Below are 22,774 nucleotides of genomic sequence, written 5' to 3' on the forward strand. Positions count from 1 at the left end.
GGCTTAATTATGTGTTGTTGGTCGGGAGTTAGATACAGACTAAAACAATGTAAAACTGGCCTAATTATGTGTTGTTGTTTCAGATGGTACAAGCTGACGGATTCCGTCTACTGACCCTGGCATGTCTGGTTCATGTGGCAGTGGGTAAGTGTCATGTCAGTCCGTGTGTATGATGTTAGTTATAAATAGGGATAAATACATGTATATGTAAGGGATAGGAATAGCGATAGGGAAAATGAAATGGGGAAAGTACAGATATAGGGAAACGGATGTGTCTCAGATAGGGATAGGGATATCTAAAGCAATAGGCAATATGATAGGGATTGTGATAGCAATAGGGATAATGAAAGGGATATGCATAGTTATAAGAATGAGAACTGGGGTAGGGATATGTTTTTGTTTATAACTATGTTTGGGTTTGTAGTTGTGGTTAAAATTAGTGTTATTTATATTAGCGTCCATACTTACATATATAGCATTAATTGAAAAATGTAGCCCACGCTACATCCTTTGTCTTTGTGAAGATATGTGTTACGTGTGTGTTTGGAACGTGTTTAGATAACAAAATATGACATAGCCATACTAATAGCTTTTAAAATAATATTTTTTTCTTATAGTTAAGGTTAATTACGTAACAAGTCTAACCATAAGATTTTCTATAGATCTAGATTTACATATATCATATTTTAAAAATAATTGGTTGCATCAAGACAGTCAAGTACATAAACTAATTAGAATCTAGAAATTTAATACGCTCAAAACAACATTTACTTCTTCTTTATAAAAACACTCATCGATATTTTTTATTTTTTACATTATGATGAATGTCTAATGTTTCTATTAAATTGCAGGAAAAACATTATTTTATAATATCCTGTTACATTCTGGTGAATTCTTTATGTAAAGCAAATAGGGAATTTATTGACGAAAACCGGGGCGGCTTTTAACTTTTAAGCCCAGTTGTATGAGAGTGGCCAGATCATTGTTCTTGCCATAGACCAAAACGTGTTTTTGTTCATTCTTTTTCTGATCTGCCTTAGATGATTATCACAAATTTTATCCGAACCTATTGGTTTACACTAGTGCACTTCAGCATAACAAAGATCTAGTTACGGCTGATTTGTTTACATTTATATTGCCTCAAATAGTAAATAAACAAAAAACCAATTACATTTTGGGGCTTTTAAAATATTTTGTTTAATTACCGAAAATATTAATAAAAACATACACTTAAGTTTTATAGTCACGCATGTTTTTTTTTAATAACGGTGCATACGATTTTAAAAATATTTATTCTCCCATCTCAGAGTTTTCTGGTATTGACAAATTGAAATGATTTCATTCATCTAATTTAGAAACAGTTTAAAATTATATTTAAAAATAAGAACTTCTGTTTCACGAATGGAAATCAATCCACTGAATTTATTTTTAAATTTAGTATTTTTGGAGTGAATTTCAACATTTTATATTCAGGCATAAAAATGCAAGCTAAACTTGCGGCTTTAACTATCTAAATAAGGAAGTTTTTAGCATCTGAAATTATGTTTCCAATATTTGTGTCTATTGATTTAAAGGTGTTACACGTCAAGCCATAAAATAAAAAAAATGAAAACATCAGTTTTGTTGACTCGAGCTCTGCCTTATGATTACAGCAACGATAAAACCAAATTCCCACAATATAAAACTAATTGAAAGCTTTGAAATGAGGAGAATATTTTTTCCTAACATAGCAGTTCTCAAACAGTTTGTCATTAAGCCTCCATTTAAACCCTCTAAGTCATTTTGTATATACTTATATAATATTACATGCGTGTATGTACTGTTTGTAGGCGTTTGTAATATACCAACCCACATTTATAATGGAAATCTACACCGTCTTTGCTACCGACAGTAAACGTCCACTCTATATTTACACTTTTGTACAATTGATTCAAGTGATCGTGTACACGTCTACAAGTAGACCTAAGTAGTAGAGCTATGTAGTACAGCTTGCGTTTTTTAAAAAATTTGAACTAAAGTCAAGTGATGATTCTAAAATCTATGAAATCTAAAAATGTAGACCAAAAAGTCATATAAGTTAATAATTTCAAATTCCTCGGACATATTATGCTAATATATATATATATATATATATATATATATATATATATATATATATATATATATATATATATATATATATATATATATATATGTGTGTGTGTGTGTGTGTGTGTAATTTGAAGCTTAGCCGGTGGTTTGTAAGTGTCTTTAACTGTTGTTTTCCCACTTCATCTTTCCATTGGATGTTGCCTTTACCACACCGCACCTTCTATAGAACCTGGTATTACTCTAATAGAAGTCTTTACTGTGTCAACAGAAATAGTGAGTCTCTAACCCAGCTTCTCACACGGTCGCTCTAACTCTAGTAGAAGTCTTTTACTGTGTCAACAGACATAGTGAGTCTCTAACCCAGCTTCTCACACAGTCGCTCTAACTCTAGTAGAAGTCTTTTACTGTGTCAACAGACATAGTGAGTCTCTAACCCAGCTTCTCACACGGTCGCTCTAACTCTTAGTGGTAACACAATATGGCCGCCCCACTCACACCCCACCCACACCTCACCCCATCGATGTTTACAAACATTGAGTGACGTGCCATCTGACATGTGACGCAACACTTCCGCCGTCCACTTTTCTATCCATGTTGCCCAGACCTGAGCCTGACAACAAGCCCCCCCCCCCCCCCACCCCCCACCACAGCCTGATATCCTCCACTCCAAACGTTAACTGGCCCAAACAACCAATTTAACACTCAGTGTATCCAACTGCGTGATAACATATTGGTGTTTGTTTTAGGGATTGTGGAGAAGTAGAATTAAGCCATAATAATAAAACAGCGAATTGTTCAATTCATGCATAATTCATTCAACTCTTTTGTTAAAGAACATTTTCTGTTTATGTCTGCCTCAGCAAACATTAGCACGAATGCGTCATGTTTTAGTTTTCTTTCTTCAATGTTGGAGTAAGCTTTCATCCATTGGCCTGCTCTTGAGATGGGCTGCCAGACATCGGGTATAGACGTGATGGTGGCCGCACAGACATAAACATGGCACATACAATAGTGTAAACAGATATCAGCGAGGTTTAAGCATGGCACATACAATAGTGTAAACAGATATCAGCGAGGTTTAAGCATGGCACATACAATAGTGTAAACAGATATCAGCGAGGTTTTAACATGGCACATACAATAGTGTAAACAGATATCAGCGAGGTTTGAACATGGCACCTACAATAGTGTAAACAGATATCAGCGAGGTTTGAGCATGGCACATACAATAGTGTAAACAGATATCAGCGAGGTTTTAACATGGCACATACAATAGTGTAAACAGATATCAGCGAGGTTTTAACATGGCACATACAATAGTGTAAACAGATATCAGCGAGGTTTTAACATGGCACATACAATAGTGTAAACAGATATCAGCGAGGTTTTAACATGGCACATACAATAGTGTAAACAGATATCAGCGAGGTTTTAACATGGCACATACAATAGTGTAAACAGATATCAGCGAGGTTTAAGCATGGCACATACAATAGTGTAAACAGATATCAGCGAGGTTTTAACATGGCACATACAATAGTGTAAACAGATATCAGCGAGGTTTTAACATGGCACATACAATAGTGTAAACAGATATCAGCGAGGTTTGAGCATGGCACATACAATAGTGTAAACAGATATCAACGAGGTTTGAACATGGCACATACAATAGTGTAAACAGATATCAACGAGGTTTAAGCATGGCACATACAATAGTGTAAACAGATAGCGAGGTTTGAACATGGCACATACAATAGTGTAAACAGATATCAGCGAGGTTTAAGCATGGCACATACAATAGTGTAAACAGATAGCGAGGTTTGAACATGGCACATACAATAGTGTAAACAGATATCAACGAGGTTTAAGCATGGCACATACAATAGTGTAAACAGATAGCGAGGTTTGAACATGGCACATACAATAGTGTAAACAGATATCAACGAGGTTTTAACATGGCACATACAATAGTGTAAACAGATATCAGCGAGGTTTAAGCATGGCACATACAATAGTGTAAACAGATATCAACGAGGTTTTAACATGGCACATACAATAGTGTAAACAGCGAGGTTTGAACATGGCACATACAATAGTGTAAACAGATATCAACGAGGTTTTAACATGGCACATACAATAGTGTAAACAGCGAGGTTTGAACATGGCACATACAATAGTGTAAACAGATATCAACGAGGTTTTAACATGGCACATACAATAGTGTAAACAGCGAGGTTTGAACATGGCACATACAATAGTGTAAACAGATATCAACGAGGTTTTAACATGGCACATACAATAGTGTAAACAGATATCAGCGAGGTTTGAGCATGGCACATACAATAGTGTAAACAGATATCAACGAGGTTTGAACATGGCACATACAATAGTGTAAACAGATATCAACGAGGTTTAAGCATGGCACATACAATAGTGTAAACAGATAGCGAGGTTTGAACATGGCACATACAATAGTGTAAACAGATATCAACGAGGTTTTAACATGGCACATACAATAGTGTAAACAGATAGCGAGGTTTGAGCATGGCACATACAATAGTGTAAACAGATATCAGCGAGGTTTGAACATGGCACATACAATAGTGTAAACAGATATCAACGAGGTTTGAGCATGGCACATACAATAGTGTAAACAGATATCAGCGAGGTTTGAACATGGCACATACAATAGTGTAAACAGATATCAACGAGGTTTAAGCATGGCACATACAATAGTGTAAACAGATATCAACGAGGTTTTAACATGGCACATACAATAGTGTAAACAGCGAGGTTTGAACATGGCACATACAATAGTGTAAACAGATATCAACGAGGTTTTAACATGGCACATACAATAGTGTAAACAGCGAGGTTTGAACATGGCACATACAATAGTGTAAACAGATATCAACGAGGTTTGAGCATGGCACATACAATAGTGTAAACAGATATCAGCGAGGTTTGAGCATGGCACATACAATAGTGTAAACAGATATCAACGAGGTTTGAGCATGGCACATACAATAGTGTAAACAGATAGCAAGGTTTTAACATGGCACATACAATAGTGTAAACAGACATCAACGAGGTTTGTGCTGCCCTAAGCTTTGGTTGTTAGTTTAATGGAGAGTTTGCTGTTGAGTGTGTTTATTAAAGAAATATAGAACAAAAGGGATCTAACTCTCCCAAAAAGAATGATGATGAGTTGGAGAAGGGGACACAATGTTTACCAAAGTTGCTTGCGAAATTGTCGATCTCCTGTCATCACTGTTACTGTCTTTGGTGTTGTCTTTGTCAATGTCGCCTGTTTTGTTACTGTCAATGTCGCCTGTTTTGTTACTGTCAATGTCACTGGTTTTGTTACTGTCAATGTCACTGGTTTTGTTACTGTCAATGTCACTGGTTTTGTTACTGTCAGTGTCACTGGTTTTGTTACTGTCAATGTCGCGTTGTCACTCCTCCTGGTGATGTCACAATTACTGTCACTTTTCTTGCCAACGGTGTCGTCACGTGTGTAGGTTTGTGTCGTCTGACGTTCTAACATTACAATCACGTGACTCGCCTACAACCCCGAGACCCGAGCACGTGACTTGTTTACAAATCCCTAAAATTCCTAAACATGTCATGTCGACAAAGGTCTATTTAAAAAATTGAAATTCCGACTTGCCAATTGCTTTAGTTCGCGGACACATGGAGAATATTTCACCGTTTGTCGAGAACATTTTGACAAATGTGATGTTTGTAATACCAAGCTCTTTGTTTGTCCGTTTGGTCATAAAGAGTACTGATATCAATGCTGTTAACTTGGCACGTGAGTACCAACACTAATGCCACTAACTTGTGAGTACCAACATTACTGCCACTAACTTGGCACGTGAGTACCAACACTAATGCCACTAACTTGGCACGTGAGTACCAATATTACTGCCACTAACTTGGCACGTGAGTACCAATATTACTGCCACTAACTTGGCACGTGAGTACCAATATTACTGCCACTAACTTGGCACGTGAGTACCAATATTACTGCCACTAACTTGGCACGTGAGTACCAACACTACTGCCACTAACTTGGCACGTGAGTACCAACATTACTGCCACTAACTTGTGAGTACCAACATTACTGCTACTAACTTGGCACGTGAGTACCAACACTACTGCCACTAACTTGGCACGTGAGTACCAACATTACTGCCACTAACTTGTGAGTACCAACATTACTGCCACTAACTTGGCACGTGAGTACCAACATTACTGCCACTAACTTGGCACGTGAGTACCAATATTACTGCCACTAACTTGGCACGTGAGTACCAACACTACTGCCACTAACTTGGCACGTGAGTACCAATATTACTGCCACTAACTTGGAACGTGAGTACCAACATTACTGCCACTAACTTGTGAGTACCAACATTACTGCTACTAACTTGGAACGTGAGTACCAATATTACTGCCACTAACTTGGCACGTGAGTACCAACATTACTGCCACTAACTTGGCACGTGAGTACCAACACTAATGCCACTAACTTGGCACGTGAGTACCAACACTAATGCCACTAGCTTGGCACGTGAGTACCAATATTACTGCCACTAACTTGGCACGTGTGTACCAATATTACTGCCACTAACTTGGCACGTGAGTACCAACATTACTGCCACTAACTTGGCACGTGAGTACCAACACTAATGCCACTAACTTGGCACGTGAGTACCAATATTACTGCCACTAACTTGGCACGTGAGTACCAACATTACTGCCACTAACTTGTGAGTACCAACATTACTGCTACTAACTTGGCACGTGAGTACCAACACTAATGCCACTAACTTGGCACGTGAGTACCAATATTACTGCCACTAACTCGGCACGTGAGTACCAACATTACTGCCACTAACTCGGCACGTGAGTACCAACATTACTGCCACTAACTCGGCACGTGAGTACCAACATTACTGCCACTAACTCGGCACGTGAGTACCAACATTACTACCACTAACTCGGCACGTGAGTACCAACATTACTGCCACTAACTCGGCACGTGAGTACCAACATTACTGCCACTAACTCGGCACGTGAGTACCAACATTACTGCCACTAACTCGGCACGTGAGTACCAACATTACTGCCACTAACTCGGCACGTGAGTACCAACATTACTGCCACTAACTTGGCACGTAAGTACCAATATTACTGCCACTAACTGATTCCCTGGCCACTACCAATACTGACAGCAACACGTCCCCAGGCTACGCACGCCCTTAAGCGCAGGGCGAGTCAAACGAGTGCGGCACACACCTTTCTCCATTTATTTTTCAGTATGTCACTTGTCTCCCGATGACACTTGTCATCTGTCTGTGACATCTAACATCGTCTGCCGAGACCTCCTCACGTCAGGCGACACAGTGTAAGATATCCCTGCACGCAGTCCCCAGCTAATGACTGAGTTCTCGTCCATTAGCCGGCCATTACTTGACGCCGACTGGCTGTCAGTTTAAACACCGAAAACTGACGAAACCATCCGATTACAGCTGTTTCCCAATATTTAAGGAAAAAGTATCGTTGATGAATATTTAAAGCGGAAATCACCGGTGACGATATTAGATCGAAACTAACTACTAATGTGGATATAACACGTCAAGGAATATTCCATCTATATAAGTTCAATTTCATTTTTTTTTCTTCAAGATTTTACTTAGGTCACAAGATCCGTTTGTTTGTTTTCTTATTTGTTTGGGGCTAAGTTTATTTCCGATGACAATGCAAGATATCTAACTTTCAAAATTACTAAAATCAATTTTAAAAAGGCGACGTAATACATGATCAGTCAGTGGAGCCGGTTATTATAACCGTTTTTATCCTTGTTTTATTTTCTCCTTTTTTGGTTTTAAGTTATTGTAAGTTTTTAAAACAAGCAGTAACATATTTATTCTTTGATTGGGTTCATTTTAATAGAATCAACACCCCCAAAAATTAAAAATTTATAATAATAACACCGTCGGTAACTCAGCGACAATTATCCGCCACATATTTGACACCAGGCCTGCAGTCAGGTGTGAAAACATTCGTCAATACAAATTGTCTGACTGATCAATTATTGCTACTTCCTAATCTTGTAATATCTTTTTTAATTGATTACATTATTCTTAAAATTATTTTGCAATGACTGATTTAATTAACAAATGTAATCACACACATCGGAAGCTAAAATATCTGGAAAGTTATGAAGAAATAGCTACATTCGCTGGAAGTGTATCTAACTAAATTTCAATAATTGCCACAAACCCACTAGCAGACATGCAGACTGAGTTTGTGACCTAAGTAAAATTTGATTTTAATAAAAAGGGCGCCGCTTCAAATGTCACCCGAGGGAGCCGTATCGCCCTCTGCTCCCCTAATGCCTACGCCCTTTATGATAACGCTAGCTACGGTTATAAAGTTTTATTAAACTAACAAGTATCTATAATCAAAACAGAACATACGTTTTTATTAAAATAAAGCCATTCCTTAATTAATCAACTTCTTGCTAACATCGAATATTTGGGTACCAGTAATGTGGCAAACGAGACAAGCCAAACGTCTCTAGCCATAGAGATGGTTACATCCCCGTGACAACCACCAGTAAACACGAGTTATGTGCCCTTTATTCCCTGAAGAGACGCGGGTCTAAAGTTCAAGTGTAGCCGGGGGGTGGGAGGGGACTGACGCAAGGGACGCAACCCACAAAGCCAGATTAACACGAGCGTCTCACAACATAACAGCTCTAGCAGTAGAAAAAAATATTTATCCCAGGTGTTAGTTATCAAAGGAAACTTAATTAGAAAATTAGATGCCTACAATAAAAATCAAGCGGTGAAAACATTCTGTCACCGTTAATATGAAGAGGCTGAAAGAATACCATCAAAATAGTAATTAACGGGATGCAGCATTTTGAACTTTATGCGAAGAGGATTTATGTTTAAAAATACAACTTAAAATTATAAAGTTTTTAATGAAATAACTTCATATCTACCCCATTTCAGATGTAATGTATCACATTACAACATATGTGATATTAAGATTCAACATTGTTTCACATTACGTATGTGACATTAAGATCCAACATTGTTTTACATTTAATATATAATTTTAAGATCCGTCATTGTTTCACACTAACGATGTGATATTAAGATATAACACTGTTTCACATTAAAGTCGTGATATTTAAGTTCGTGTGGACGTTTATTGATTTCCTGAAACTTATGAACACCCAGTATTACATTACATTTATCAAAAGCCTCAAAGACTTCTTTTAAGAAGAATTAAACATTTTTTTATACAAAATCCTCTTTAGTCATGTATCATTTCAAGATCAGCTTACATAGATTTAGACCTAGAAAGCCTAATTTATACCTCGTAAGTCTAGTTTAAACTTTGTAAGTCTAATTTAACCCTGTAATCTAGTTTCATCAGAAGTCTTGTCTAAATTGCAACGCCAAGTCTAGACATGAGCAGCACAAACAGGTTTTGGACGAAAGTTAAAAGAACAACACGTGATTGAGTTTGAACCATACATCAGTGGTACCTGGTGTGATTTAGTTTGAACAATACATCAGTGGTACCTGGTGTGATTTAGTTTGAACAATACATCAGTGGTACCTGGTGTGATTTAGTTTGAACCATACATCAGTGGTACCTGGTGTGATTTAGTTTGAACAATACATCAGTGGTACCTGGTGTGATTTAGTTTGAACAATACATCAGTGGTACCTGATGTGATTTAGTTTGAACAATACATCAGTGGTACCTGGTGTTGCTTAGACTATTCTTCAATGATCATTCACATTAGCGAGCTAAGTTGATTACTCCAACTTAACCTAGACAGTTAAACAAAGTTTATTAAACAGCAGCGGATCAATGATTGAAATATCGATCTTTGTCATCGAATGATTGAAATACCGACCTTTGAAAACGAATGATTGAAATACCGACCTTTGCCATCGAATGATTGAAATACCGACCTTTGAAAACGAATGATTGAAGTACCGACCTTAGAAAAAGAATGATTGAAATCCCCCCCCCCCCCCCCCAGTTAGCGACTGAGCTGTATACACTGAAGACACACGTGACTGGACTAAAGTTTCGAGAATTTTCTTTGAGGCTGTTCCTTAGCACATAGTACCGCGTGAAACTTGCTCGGGGCAGTTGGGCTGACTTGAGGATCATTTCAAGTGGTTTTATTTTAAGTTTTTTTTTAACAGAAATAATTTTAACGAAGACACACATAGGCAGAAAACAACACAAAATTATGTAATGAGATAGATCATTGTTTTAACAATATCTTTCAGTACCTATTATATTGACTTAGTGGTGTCTCATTTTTTAAATCGGAATACAGTTTTTTTTCGAATTAGATTTTCTCTCCCCCCCCCCCCCTCTCCTTTCCTCTTCTACCACCCTCATAAAACACCCCGCACGGGGAGAATGGCTAGAAAATTAATTATCCTTAAAAGAACGAAGATGTCTGGACAGACTGATAATGTGTGATCGCCTGGAAAATTTGGTATCTCAATAGCTGGGCCCTCTTTTCTAGACCTACGGACCACACACTGGGCAGACTGATAATGTGTGATCGCCTGGAAAATTTGTTATCTCAATACCTGAGTCCTCTTTTCTAGACACACGGACCATACACTGGACAGACTGATAATGTGTGATCGCCTGGAAAATTTGTTGTCTCAATAGCTGGGCCCTATTTTCTAGACCCACGGACCATACACTGGGCAGACTGATAATGTGTGATCGCCTGGAAAATTTGTGATCTCAATAGCTGAGTCCTCTTTTCTAGACACACGGACCATACACTGGACAGACTGATAATGTGTGATCGCCTGGAAAATTTGTTATCTCAATAGCTGGGCTCTCTTTTCTAGACACACGGACCATACACTGGACAGACTGATAATGTGTGATCGCCTGGAAAATTTGTTGTCTCAATAGTTGGGCCCTCTTTTTTAGACACACGGACCATACACTGGACAGACTGATAATGTGTGATCGCCTGGAAAATTTGTTGTCTCAATAGCCGGGCTCTCTTTTCTAGACACACGGACCACACAAACTTTAGGTTCAAGCTAGAGATGGGTGGTTTAAAAATATTAAAATAATTCAGCTCCATCTTTTCATTTTTTTTTCTAGCGAATGATTTTGTTCATCAAAGCACAGAATTTAAGCCAACACAATTAAGTATTACCTGTCAAACTTTTATACGCCATATGGCCCCTTGACTCCGATTTCAGCCTGCTTTTCTTTTTGGATTTACTTTATCGAACGAAAAACAAAATACAAGGCTGCAGTTGTTTGATGTGGGAGTGTTCTCTACTAGAAGTGTTGCTGTCTCCAGCTATTGTTTCTTATCTGCACGGGGGTTTCGAACCCGGGACTTTTCAGTTGCCCAACAACAAATATTTTTGTCCAACAACAAATATTTCTATCCAACAACAAAACTTTCTGCCCAACAACAAAACTTTCTGCCCAACAACAAAACTTTCTGCCCAACAACAAATATTTCTGCCCAACAACAAATATTTCTATCTAGCAAAAAAAATTTCTACCCAACAACAAATATTTTTGTCCAACAACAAATATTTCTATTCAACAACAAATATTTCTATCCAACAACAAAACTTTCTGTCCAACAACAAAACTTTCTGCCCAACAACAAAACTTTCTGCCCAACAACAAATATTTCTGCCCAACAACAAATATTTCTATCTAGCAAAAAAAATTTCTACCCAACAACAAATATTTTTGTCCAACAACAAATATTTCTATTCAACAATAAATATTTCTGCCCAACAACAAAATTTCTATCTAACAACGTGTACTGCGTGTACTCTAGGATAACGAACAAAAAAGTTACTCATCCTGAATGACATTAAAAAATCGATATGCCCGACGCCTAACACATAGGTGAACCTAGAAAATAAATCTACGACCAAATTCTGACATAGTGCATACAGTTGAAGTGACTTACCACACACCCCCAAGAGTTCTTTATATGCGTATTTCACATAAGGTCTTCAGATGAGTACTTCACATGAGTACTTCACATGAGTACTTCACGTGAGTACTTCACATGAACAATTATTAGGGTCCTGCAGATAAAGCTATGCTAGGGCAGAAGCTACAGCACTCCATGTTGTATAAAAAGATGATGCAGATGTCGCCGTATTGTTTTATATGGCATGTCATGTCATCACACTGTATTCTTTTATTTGGCCTGTCACCTCATAAAATTCTGGCTCCTACACATTTGACCAGCTTGAGCAGCACTAAAGTCTGATGTCAGCATCTGCCACAGCGCATCTTTTACAGCCTGTCTAATCTTCAGGGATTTTCTTTTTATTTTTGTTTCATTAACCAACACTATTGCTGCAGCACATTCTATTTTCGATGCTTTAACTCAAGACAAAAACGTTACAATAATTATAAATCCAGTTTTAATTAGGACATGCTCATGTTTAAAAACTCATTCATTTTCGAATTTTTTAAATTAAAAAAAAAAACACTACATTATTTCTTCCTGGCAAACTTGCAATACGTATTTGTTTTTCAAGTTCTGTTTTTAGAAATAAGAATGTGATTTATAACAAATAAAAAGATTGCGAATAAAAAAATATTGACCTTCCTATACTAACGCAAATATTTAATTTTTAGGCTTTAACTTTACTAACAATGGATTGCTGCTTTAGAAAACAACCGATCATAAATGTGCGGGGGAAAAAGAAAACATGATAGGCCTACTAATTACATTGACATAACCAACGAACTACATCGATCTTTTATCGTCTGGTCACAAATCACGCCACGTGACCAATTTCCCGCTGTTTAAAAATTAGTTTTCGCCTTATGTTATCTTAAATGTCATGGCGGTTTCTGCCTTCTGCTGGAGTTGACCAAACTTCCGGTTTTTCTCGTGACTTTCATGCGGTCATAAACAATGTAACAATAACAACATCCACAGGTCTGTGACGTCATATGGTCGGCTTTAGTCGCTTGCGCAATGGGCATATCAGTCATTGAGTCAAGCTGTTTCATGGGGAAATGGGTGGGGTCGCCAAAACAAAAGACAATTAAACATAGCTGATTAATATTTTATAAGTTTTAATAGCTTGTAAAGTAAGATTACGTGCATTAGACGCATATAGGAAGTAAACACTAGCTTAAAGAGATACAAATGAGATACAGAATGAAAAAGACAAAGTTAGAAAGACAAAGATAGGAAGACAAAGATAGGAAGACAAAGATAGGAAGACAATCCAGTCCTCAATAGTTGTGTCTAAAGTCTGTCTCTAGTCTGTCTCTCCCTCTCTACAAGTTCCAGTCCTCAATAGTTGTCTGAAGTCTGTCTCTAGTCTGTTTCTCCCTCTCTACAAGATCCAGTCCTCAATATTGACTAAAGTCTGTCTCTAGTCTGTCTATTCCCTCTCTACAAGATCCAGTCCTCAATAGTTGTGTCTGAAGTCTGTCTCTAGTCTTGTCTCTCCCTCTCTACAAGATCCAGTCCTCAATAGTGACTAAAGTCTGTCTCTAGTCTGTATATTCCCTCTCTACAAGATCCAGTCCTCAATAGTTGTGTCTGAAGTCTGTCTCTAGTCTGTCTCTCCCTCTCTACAAGATCCAGTCCTCAATAGTTGTGTCTGAAGTCTGTCTCTAGTCTGCCTCACCCTCTCTACAAGATCCAGTCCTCAATAGTTGTGTCTGAAGTCTGTCTCTAGTCTGTCTCTCCCTCTCTACAAGATCCAGTCCTCAATAGTGACTAAAGTCTGTCTCTAGTCTGTCTATTCCCTCTCTACAAGATCCAGTCCTCAATAGTTGTGTCTGAAGTCTGTCTCTAGTCTTGTCTCTCCCTCTCTACAAGATCCAGTCCTCAATAGTGACTAAAGTCTGTCTCTAGTCTGTCTATTCCCTCTCTACAAGATCCAGTCCTCAATAGTTGTGTCTGAAGTCTGTCTCTAGTCTTGTCTCTCCCTCTCTACAAGATCCAGTCCTCAATAGTGACTAAAGTCTGTCTCTAGTCTGTCTATTCCCTCTCTACAAGATCCAGTCCTCAATAGTTGTGTCTGAAGTCTGTCTCTAGTCTGTCTCTCCCTCTCTACAAGTTCCAGTCCTCAATAGTTGTGTCTGAAGTCTGTCTCTAGTCTGTCTCTCCCTCTCTACAAGTTCCAGTCCCTCCCAGCTCTATTCCTGGCTTGCAACAAACGATGTGATATCTTGCAATAGGCGCTGTGATGTTTCATCAAACTAAAACAGCTGATCAAATCAAGTCTAATCTCTAATTAATTCTTGCTCCCTCTTCAGGTTTGCCTGTAACAAACCAGGACAGCAGACAACTGACAGCTGACCCCCGGGTAAGTTCGAGCTGTCCTGTTGTTTACACCGCGTTAATATGTAACCCGTGGACTGACCTGTTTGCACGTCATTATGGAACTCCCCTACCTTGGTGGCTGAAGATCAAATTCAGCATGTCACGTGGACGACTAAATACCGGAGTGTTTTGATGTTCGTTTCAGGCCAGCGAGTCCCTGATGAAAAGTGATCCAACCAATCACAAGAGTGAACCGCTGAAAACACATTCTTCCCCTGACCGTAGCTTCACCAAGCAAGTTTTGAGGGGGGTCTTCGAGGAACTGAGACGGCGACCGGAACTACGTGAGGGCATATTACAAGGTAAGTGTAGAGGGCATATAACAAGGTAAGTGTAGAGGGCATATAACAAGGTAAGTGTAGGACGAGGGCATATTACAAGGTAAGTGTAGAGGGCGTATTATAAGGTAAGTGTAGAGGGCATTTTACAAGGTAAGTTTAGAGGGCATATTACATGGTAAGTGTAGAGGATATATTACAAGGTAAGTGTAGAGGGCATTTTACAAGGTAAGTGTAGAGGGCATATTACAAGTTAGGACATTTTACAAGGTAAGTGTAGTGGGCATATCACAAGGTACGTGTAGAGGGCATTTTACAAGGTAAGTGTAGAGAGCATTTTACAAGGTAAGTGTAGAGGGCATTTTACAAGGTAAGTGTAGAGAGCATTTTACAAGATAAGTTTAGATAGCATATTACAAAAGGTAAGTGTAGAGGGCATTTTACAAGGTAAGTGTAGAGGGCATATTACAAGTTAGGACATTTTACAAGGTAAGTGTAGTGGGCATATCACAAGGTACGTGTAGAGGGCATTTTACAAGGTAAGTGTAGAGAGCATTTTACAAGGTAAGTGTAGAGGGCATTTTACAAGGTAAGTGTAGAGAGCATTTTACAAGATAAGTTTAGATAGCATATTACAAAAGGTAAGTGTAGAGGGCATTTTACAAGGTAAGTGTAGATGGCATATTACAAGGTAAGTGAAGGGTGAGGGCATATTACAAGGTAAGTGTAGTGCAGGGGCATATTACAAGGTAAGTGTAGAGGGCATATTACAAGGTAAGTGTAGGATGAGGGCACATTACAAGGTGTGTATTACATGGTAAGTGTAGGGGACATCTAAAAAAGTAAGTGTAATGGGCATATTACAGAGTAGGGTGGGGCATATAAGGTAAGTGGTGAGGAGTATTACAAGGTAAGCTTGAGGTGGATCTATAACAAAGGAAGTGTAAACACGGCATTCAAACAGACTCCCTACTCCCCGAAGCTTTTCTCTTACCGTAAGCTACTGCTCATTTGTAAACCTGAATTCTGAACGACTGGAATAAAGATCAAGCTTTAGGGGATTCCCCGCTGTCTATCGCCTCCCGTACAGCATGTAAAACTCGTGTTAACTGTGTTTATTTTACTATACGTTATGCTAATGTTGGATCAGGGGGCCAAATGTTGCCTGACTTGTAGACATGAAACATTGGGTTGCTGAAGAAGACAAGACAGACTTAGATAGTAGGGTGTAGCACCGTGGAGCGGGAATACAATCAGCAATGCATTGTTCTAGTCTCCGGTGTAAATTTTCTCGTCGCGTATTCAACACCAGCCGGATGGTAAGTGGCGACCCCTGGGGATGGGGGGGGGGGGGGGGGTCAAATATATAATGAGTGTTTTTCCTGACGTAATCCATTTGTTTACAGAAAAACAAGATGGCATCCAGCAAGGACTGGCCAGAGCAGACAATGTGGCGGAGAATGTGGAGAGCGACGTAAGAGGAAACTTTGCTTTCTGTATGGTAGATGACATGGCTATGGCTACTAGCTAGGTAGCGCCGCATTGCCATGGTGCCAGTTCGGTAGCATTTCATGACTGTGGCTACTATCTAGGTAGCATTTCATGACTGTGGCTACTATCTAGGTAGCATTGCATGACTGTGGCTACTATCTAGATAGAATTGCATGACTGTAGCTACTACACTAGCTAGGTAGCAGTGCATGGCTTTGGTTACAAACCTGATATCGCGAGAGCTTAAGGAAATGTAACGTGGGCACTCGCTGGCTTGTGTAGGCCAACATGAGATGTATTCAGTAGCGATACCATGGCCTTCGTCAATTTCCCACGACCCTCATACGTATTTTTTTCAAGAAAAGGAAAACTATCGGAATGTGTTGAAATGTGTTGAAATGTGTTGAATTGTGTTGAAATGTGTTGAATTGTGTTGAAATGAATCTACTTTACACTAGTTGAAATCTAACAAAACCTAACCAATCTGTAAACCCCCCTCCCCCAGAACGTCCCCCCCCCCGAACGAAACAGAAAATATATACACATTTTTTTAGTTCACCTACCCCAACAGTTTCATTAGTTTCAAGTACCTCACCCCCCCCCATCGCCCCAGAAAATAAAAGTATGAAAGAAACACACTGATTCTGTAACCTTCTTATAACCCTCAGCTTAGCCAGTATCCAAATTAATCTTGAACAAATAATACAGAAGTCAGAAGTAACTTACCCTGTACCTAAAATCTGTATCTGATGGACTACTGCAACAAGACTGAGAGAAAGTGGCTCAGGACATAAAAATCTGTACCTTATGGACGGTGTCCACTAAACTACTGCAACAAGACTGGCGGTAGATTTCAAGTCAAGAGGAACTTGTTTACAGACGCTTGCTGAAGCCAGCTAATAAAGAGATTCCGAAATAATTTGAGTTCTTCAGCTAACAATAGTATCATGTCTTTTTTACAAATCGGGAGGTCTAACCGGATAGGCTAGCCGGGCTATCTAGCCAGCATTAGCAGAGTTTCTTCCAGGCATCTCTTCGGGAAGAGAGTCTTAGAAAGTCTACCGCCCACCCCCCCCCCCCCGAACGAGATGGAATTTATACAGTGAACATACACTTTTACTAGTGTCCACCCCCCCCCCCCCCTAAATGTTGACCCCCCCCCCCCCCCCGAAAAAATATCAAGTACCCCCCGGAGAAAAAAGTCTGGAGGAAACACTGAGCATTACTAACCCGGCTACCTAGCCGGCAATGCTAACCGGACTACCTAAACGGAACGGGCTATCTAACCGGCACTGCTAACCGAGCTATCTAACCGGCAGTGCTAACCGGACTGTCATAGGCTCAGACTAGTACTATAAATAGAAAGTGGATGAATCCTGTTATAGAGTGTTTCCCCGTCTGGAGATTTCCACATCCCCGCCACACCATGGGAGACAACCATCCAAGCCCACTAATTGCTGGATCAGTGAACCCCCCAAGGGCGAGAACTGTATGGAAACGCAGACGGTCCTAGAACTTTTCCGGCTTCTACATTACTTCAGAACATACTTACGTGAAACTTTAGACATTTTTTTTGTATGTGACTTCCGTACAGTTAAATAAGGCAGTCTATTTTGCAAGTTAGTTTTATCATAAACCCAAATGTTTAATAATTTAGGAAAATCGGCATTAACATGACGATACCTAACCCAGACAAACAACCTTATTCGCATTATAGCCCTACTGTTCCTCAACAGCTCTCTCTCTCTCTCTCTCTCTCTGACACACACACACACACGACACACACACATACACACACACGCGCGCACACACACGCAGGCACACACACACACACACACACACAATTCGATGTTTGTCGAGTTTTTAAGCTTGCTAGTTTTTACCCCATCAAACAATTTCTCGGTGGATTGTTTTGTAATCTGCATGTTTCTAATATCTATTGTGTTGGTAAATTCCATGAATGACAAATCCATTAGCGCCATTTGATGATTTGTTTTTGGTGTTATTGTTGAAGGGTGAACTGGGAATTCCATTTAAACCATTTTTTGTTGTTGTAGGTTAATTCCGACTTGGAGTAGTTCGCGCCATTAAAGGTTTTTCTGTTGAAGTAGTCACTACGCTCAGTGTGGATTGGGTAGAAGTGGTTGCTAGGAGAAAAAAGAATTGGACAATTCCACAGCTTTTTTTTTTACTTTAAAAAAACTCACCCAAACGTTATCTCCCCTCCCCCAATCAGTTTTACGTCTTCACTTGTAAAACAGGAGTAGCGTCCCTTGTTTACCATTTCCTACCCATATTCAATAAAAACATTTTCCTCCGGAGTAGCCTCCCCTCAAATGTCTATGTACTGGTGTTTGGCTAACACTTAGTTTAGTGGAACTGTCGTGTCGGAGGAGTTCAGTCCCTTATATTCATCTCTCTACAACCAATGTAACAGTATCGCTTACATCCATCTCACTACAGCCAATGTAACAGTATCGCTTACATTCATCTCAGTACAACCAATGTAACAGTATCGCTTACATTCATCTCACTACAGCCAATATAAGAATTCGCTGTTCATCGCTTACATTTACCTGACTACAACCAATGTAAGAATTCTCTGTTCATCGCTTATATTCATCTCACTATTTCCGCTTTGGCCAATCATATGAGTCACACGTAATCTTTAATGAACCTCATCCCAGGAATTTAAATTAGTCTTCCAGTTGCTAGTGGAACACCGAGCAACAAAGGGCCACTTACTCTTATGCCACGATGATTTACATCTAATGTTTATGTAACTTTACCGCCCCTCATCACACGGGGAGGATATGCCGCCAACCACAGATCATCACGACCAGCCAACTGTCTCAAGCGGATTGTAAACTTTGTGGCGTTGGGTGCCAGTCTTCTATTGGGGCGAGAGCTTAATGTCTGTTGTTCTGTATGTTACTAGCTCGGAGCCTGTTTGGTGACAAATGTTAACTTTCTACGTAGTTTATCTTATCAAATGTGAAATGCCTATTATATTTTCTGTACAGCAAAACCTTAGTGACGAATGTTAACATTGTACACAGTTTACCCTATCAAGTGTCAAGAAACGTCTACACGTAACTTGCTGGCCACTCGATAAGAAAATGTTTCTTCGGCAGATATATATATATATATATATATATATATATATATATATATATATATATATATATATATATATATTGCCCTTTTATGCACTTGCCGCTACACCTGTCACTAAAATATGGCTCATTCCTTGAGAACAGTTATGGCAATGACACCATATCCCCCCCTCCCACCCATCTACATCATTGTTACATTAACTGCTTTAGTTATCCTGCCCATTGCAAACAATACAATTAAAATGATTTAAACCAGCTGCAGGATGTCCAACAAAACTCTGGGGTGAAGCTGGAAGACCAAGGTCAGGCCAACATCCCTAACAACATCCTTGGCGTGAAGCGGAAGCTGAAAGAAAACGGCGAACCGAACCAAGGCCTTGCACAGCAACAGACAGCACACAACAGCGATGCCGAGACGACCAAACAAGATGATACCAGTCCTAAAGCCAAAGAGGTAAGGTGAACAAAGCAAATTCGTTGTTAGATTTGTTGCACATTATGTGAGTATACTTTTGCTACTGTTGTTAATTAATTCGTGTTTTAAGATTTTATTTTATTTGCTGTTAATGTTTTGTTTTTTCTGGGGGTGGGGGGGGGGGGGGGGGGGGGTCGTTAAAATGGTGTTACGGATCATCAAAAAAAAAACCTTTACACTTTTCATCAGTAGCAAAGGGTAAAGGTCGCTTTTAAAGAGACTTGCTAACAATTAACAGAGTGTCAAATGGCATTTATTAATAGCAAAACACGCATTTTACTCCCAAAAATATTATGTGTGTATTGAAATACATGTCGTTTATGATTTCACATAAATGTAAGCCATATAGATCTATGTGTTATAAAGGTTTGATAAAAAAAAATATTTCATACGTAAAATGATTTGGTAAACAGCAAACTAAAGGGAAAGAACTCCGCGAGAGACCAAAAGGGAAACAACTTTTGGAGACCGGCGACAGTCCAGCAGACTACTACTACGTGTATTACATGGACAAGCTGGACCCAGACTCGGTCAACAAGCCGGACTATTATTACTTCTATTACGTCAATGGCGAGGAACCGGAAACGGAGAAAAATGTCAAGGCCAAAGGCACACGAGGACGAGCGACAACCGTGACCCCTGACATGGGCAAGATGCAGGCGAGTAAAGTTTTAGCTGCGCCGACACCTGCTCCGCCAGCTGGTGAAGCATCAGACAGCGCGTCATCCGCTGCCAAGGAGTTAAATGTAGAGGTAAGTTTGATTTTTAACTGCTACGCTGTGTGCATCGTTAGGAGATGGCTTTTCTTAGCGTTTTTTTTTTAATTTAATTTTTACACACCCCTTTTTTGCAAGAATAAAAAAATAATAATTTTTAGGTCCTTTATCTATATTTTGAAAAATAACGCACTCGTTGAAGAGTAGTTATAACTTAGTTTACAATTTTTAAATGATCATTTTCTGAATTTTTTGTTACTAGTCTATTACCCGTCATTATAGAATTGAAGAAAATAAAAACAATGAACAGCAGGGTTTCTTTTAGACATTTTGCTCCGGGGTGAAGGGGGTCTGAAAACGGTCAAAGTAGCAAAATATTTTCTACTTAAATTTAATATTTGACTATTTCTTCCGGGGGTGGGTGGTGGATTTGCTCCGGAGCGCTGTTTCTTTCAGATTTCTCTGGAGGGAGGGGGGGGGGGGGGGTACTTTAAACTTTCGGGGAGGGGGGCGGACACTGGTTGAATTATATATTTTCTATGTAGATTTTATTATTAGGAAAGAGGGGAGGGGGGCGTTAGACATGCTCCGGGTTGGGGGAGCCAGTCCCACCCACACCCCGATGAGATACCTAACAGAAACTGTCAAGGGGGGGGGGGGGGAGGAAAGCTGTGCCCCCTCTCCCGGAGACTCGTGCACCACTGGTTGGGCGGCGGATTTAGTTTTTAGCTGCTAGAATATTATTTTATGAATGAGCTTCTGGTCTAAACCAAAGCATGCTGGGAAGTCACGGCCCTACTATTGACATCTCTACTAAGTATTGTTTTCTGTTCCACAGTCTGACCTTGAAAAACTTCAAGGATGAAAAGGGGGCCACGTGTGTTGACGTCATTGGAAGTTCAACATTGCACGTGATTTACGGCATAATTAAACGTTAATGTTTTTTATTTTGGAGTAATTTACCTGTCATGTGATGTTGCTGGTTCTAATTTAGTCGGGTCATTTGTTCTTTTTGTAAAATGTATTTTGTAAAATAAAAAAAAAATATTATTTAGAAACAATGATGGTCACACTAGATACATTTTTAAAAAGAAATTTTATAAAACTACAGATCTATCGTTATTCTCGTTGTAGATCTATTAGTAAAGTAAAACATGTTCAGGATTTCGTCTGCGATATTTTCCCACTATCTGGTCATCGAAGGATGGGAGAGTTGGTGGGTGGGGGCGGGGGTTATTGGTAGCAGGCAGAATTGGGTATGACCCATTAATTGAAAGATTAATTGCTTGTGGCAAGCAGGGTTGAAATGTCGCGCGTTCAATGGCCTTATCGCCAACAGCCATCTCTTAGACACTTAAGGTAGATTAGATGTCCCGGGAGTTATGTTGTCTATCAGAAGATAGACACCACATGTTAAGGGGGGGGGGTGTATTTAGGCCAAGTGGCCAGTAATGGATTTTACAATACATCTACGGTACCAGTCATGCTTTGGCATATGCCCATCTGCCATTTCCTTACTTTTCCCCAGCATATATATATATATATATATATATATATATATATATATATATATATATATATATATATATATATATACATATACCCACCTTTATAAAAATAATCCATCGCCCATAACAAACTCCCGCCTACACCACCACAGCTGGGAACCAAACTTTAAACACTCAACAAATTGCTCCTAAATATACATTCAACCATGAAATACAACAAATAGTGTAAATTTATATATAATATAATTATTTATTTGAATAGCTCATATATAAGTTATAATGATCAGACAACTAATGGAATATTATGGCAATGGTTTCTGATTTGGGTAACCCGACTACAAGTACTAGAGGGATGATAGATAGACCAGGCCAGGCTCTATCTACAAACAGAACACAATTTGTTAACAGCACAATCAGTACATAAACAGCACTTACAATGTTAACAACATAAGCAAGGTGTTAACCAAGACTGTCACAAATTTAAAAAAACCAATGTTAACAAGACTAAGTGTGTGTTGACAGCACAAGACAGTATTTAAAGAGAACCAAGACAGATATCCTAGAACAGTACAAGACAGTACTTAAAGAGTACCAAAACAGAAATCCTACAATAGTACAAGACAGTATTTAAAGAGAACCAAGACAGATATCCTAGAACAGTACAAGACAGTACTTAAAGAGTAC

General features: G+C 39.1%; 1 protein-coding gene across 1 annotated transcript in view; it reads left to right on the forward strand.

Moving 5' to 3' along the window:
• Window positions 1–21,604, forward strand: part of LOC131951411 (uncharacterized) — a 40,385-nt gene extending 18,781 nt beyond the window's left edge. The window contains exons 2-9 of the mRNA XM_059313816.1: window positions 84–144; window positions 14,440–14,489; window positions 14,652–14,808; window positions 15,436–15,450; window positions 16,191–16,258; window positions 19,648–19,845; window positions 20,280–20,618; window positions 21,421–21,604. Coding sequence (XP_059169799.1) covers window positions 84–144; window positions 14,440–14,489; window positions 14,652–14,808; window positions 15,436–15,450; window positions 16,191–16,258; window positions 19,648–19,845; window positions 20,280–20,618; window positions 21,421–21,447 — 915 coding nt within the window. The 3' untranslated portion in view covers window positions 21,448–21,604. The remainder of the gene's footprint in view (window positions 1–83; window positions 145–14,439; window positions 14,490–14,651; window positions 14,809–15,435; window positions 15,451–16,190; window positions 16,259–19,647; window positions 19,846–20,279; window positions 20,619–21,420) is intronic.
• Window positions 21,605–22,774: the final 1,170 nt, after the last annotated feature.

Source organism: Physella acuta, unplaced genomic scaffold (assembly GCF_028476545.2).
Source record: "Physella acuta isolate Inbredline_101_S28 unplaced genomic scaffold, ASM2847654v3 ptg000811l, whole genome shotgun sequence".
NCBI classification, from domain to species: domain Eukaryota; kingdom Metazoa; phylum Mollusca; class Gastropoda; family Physidae; genus Physella; species Physella acuta.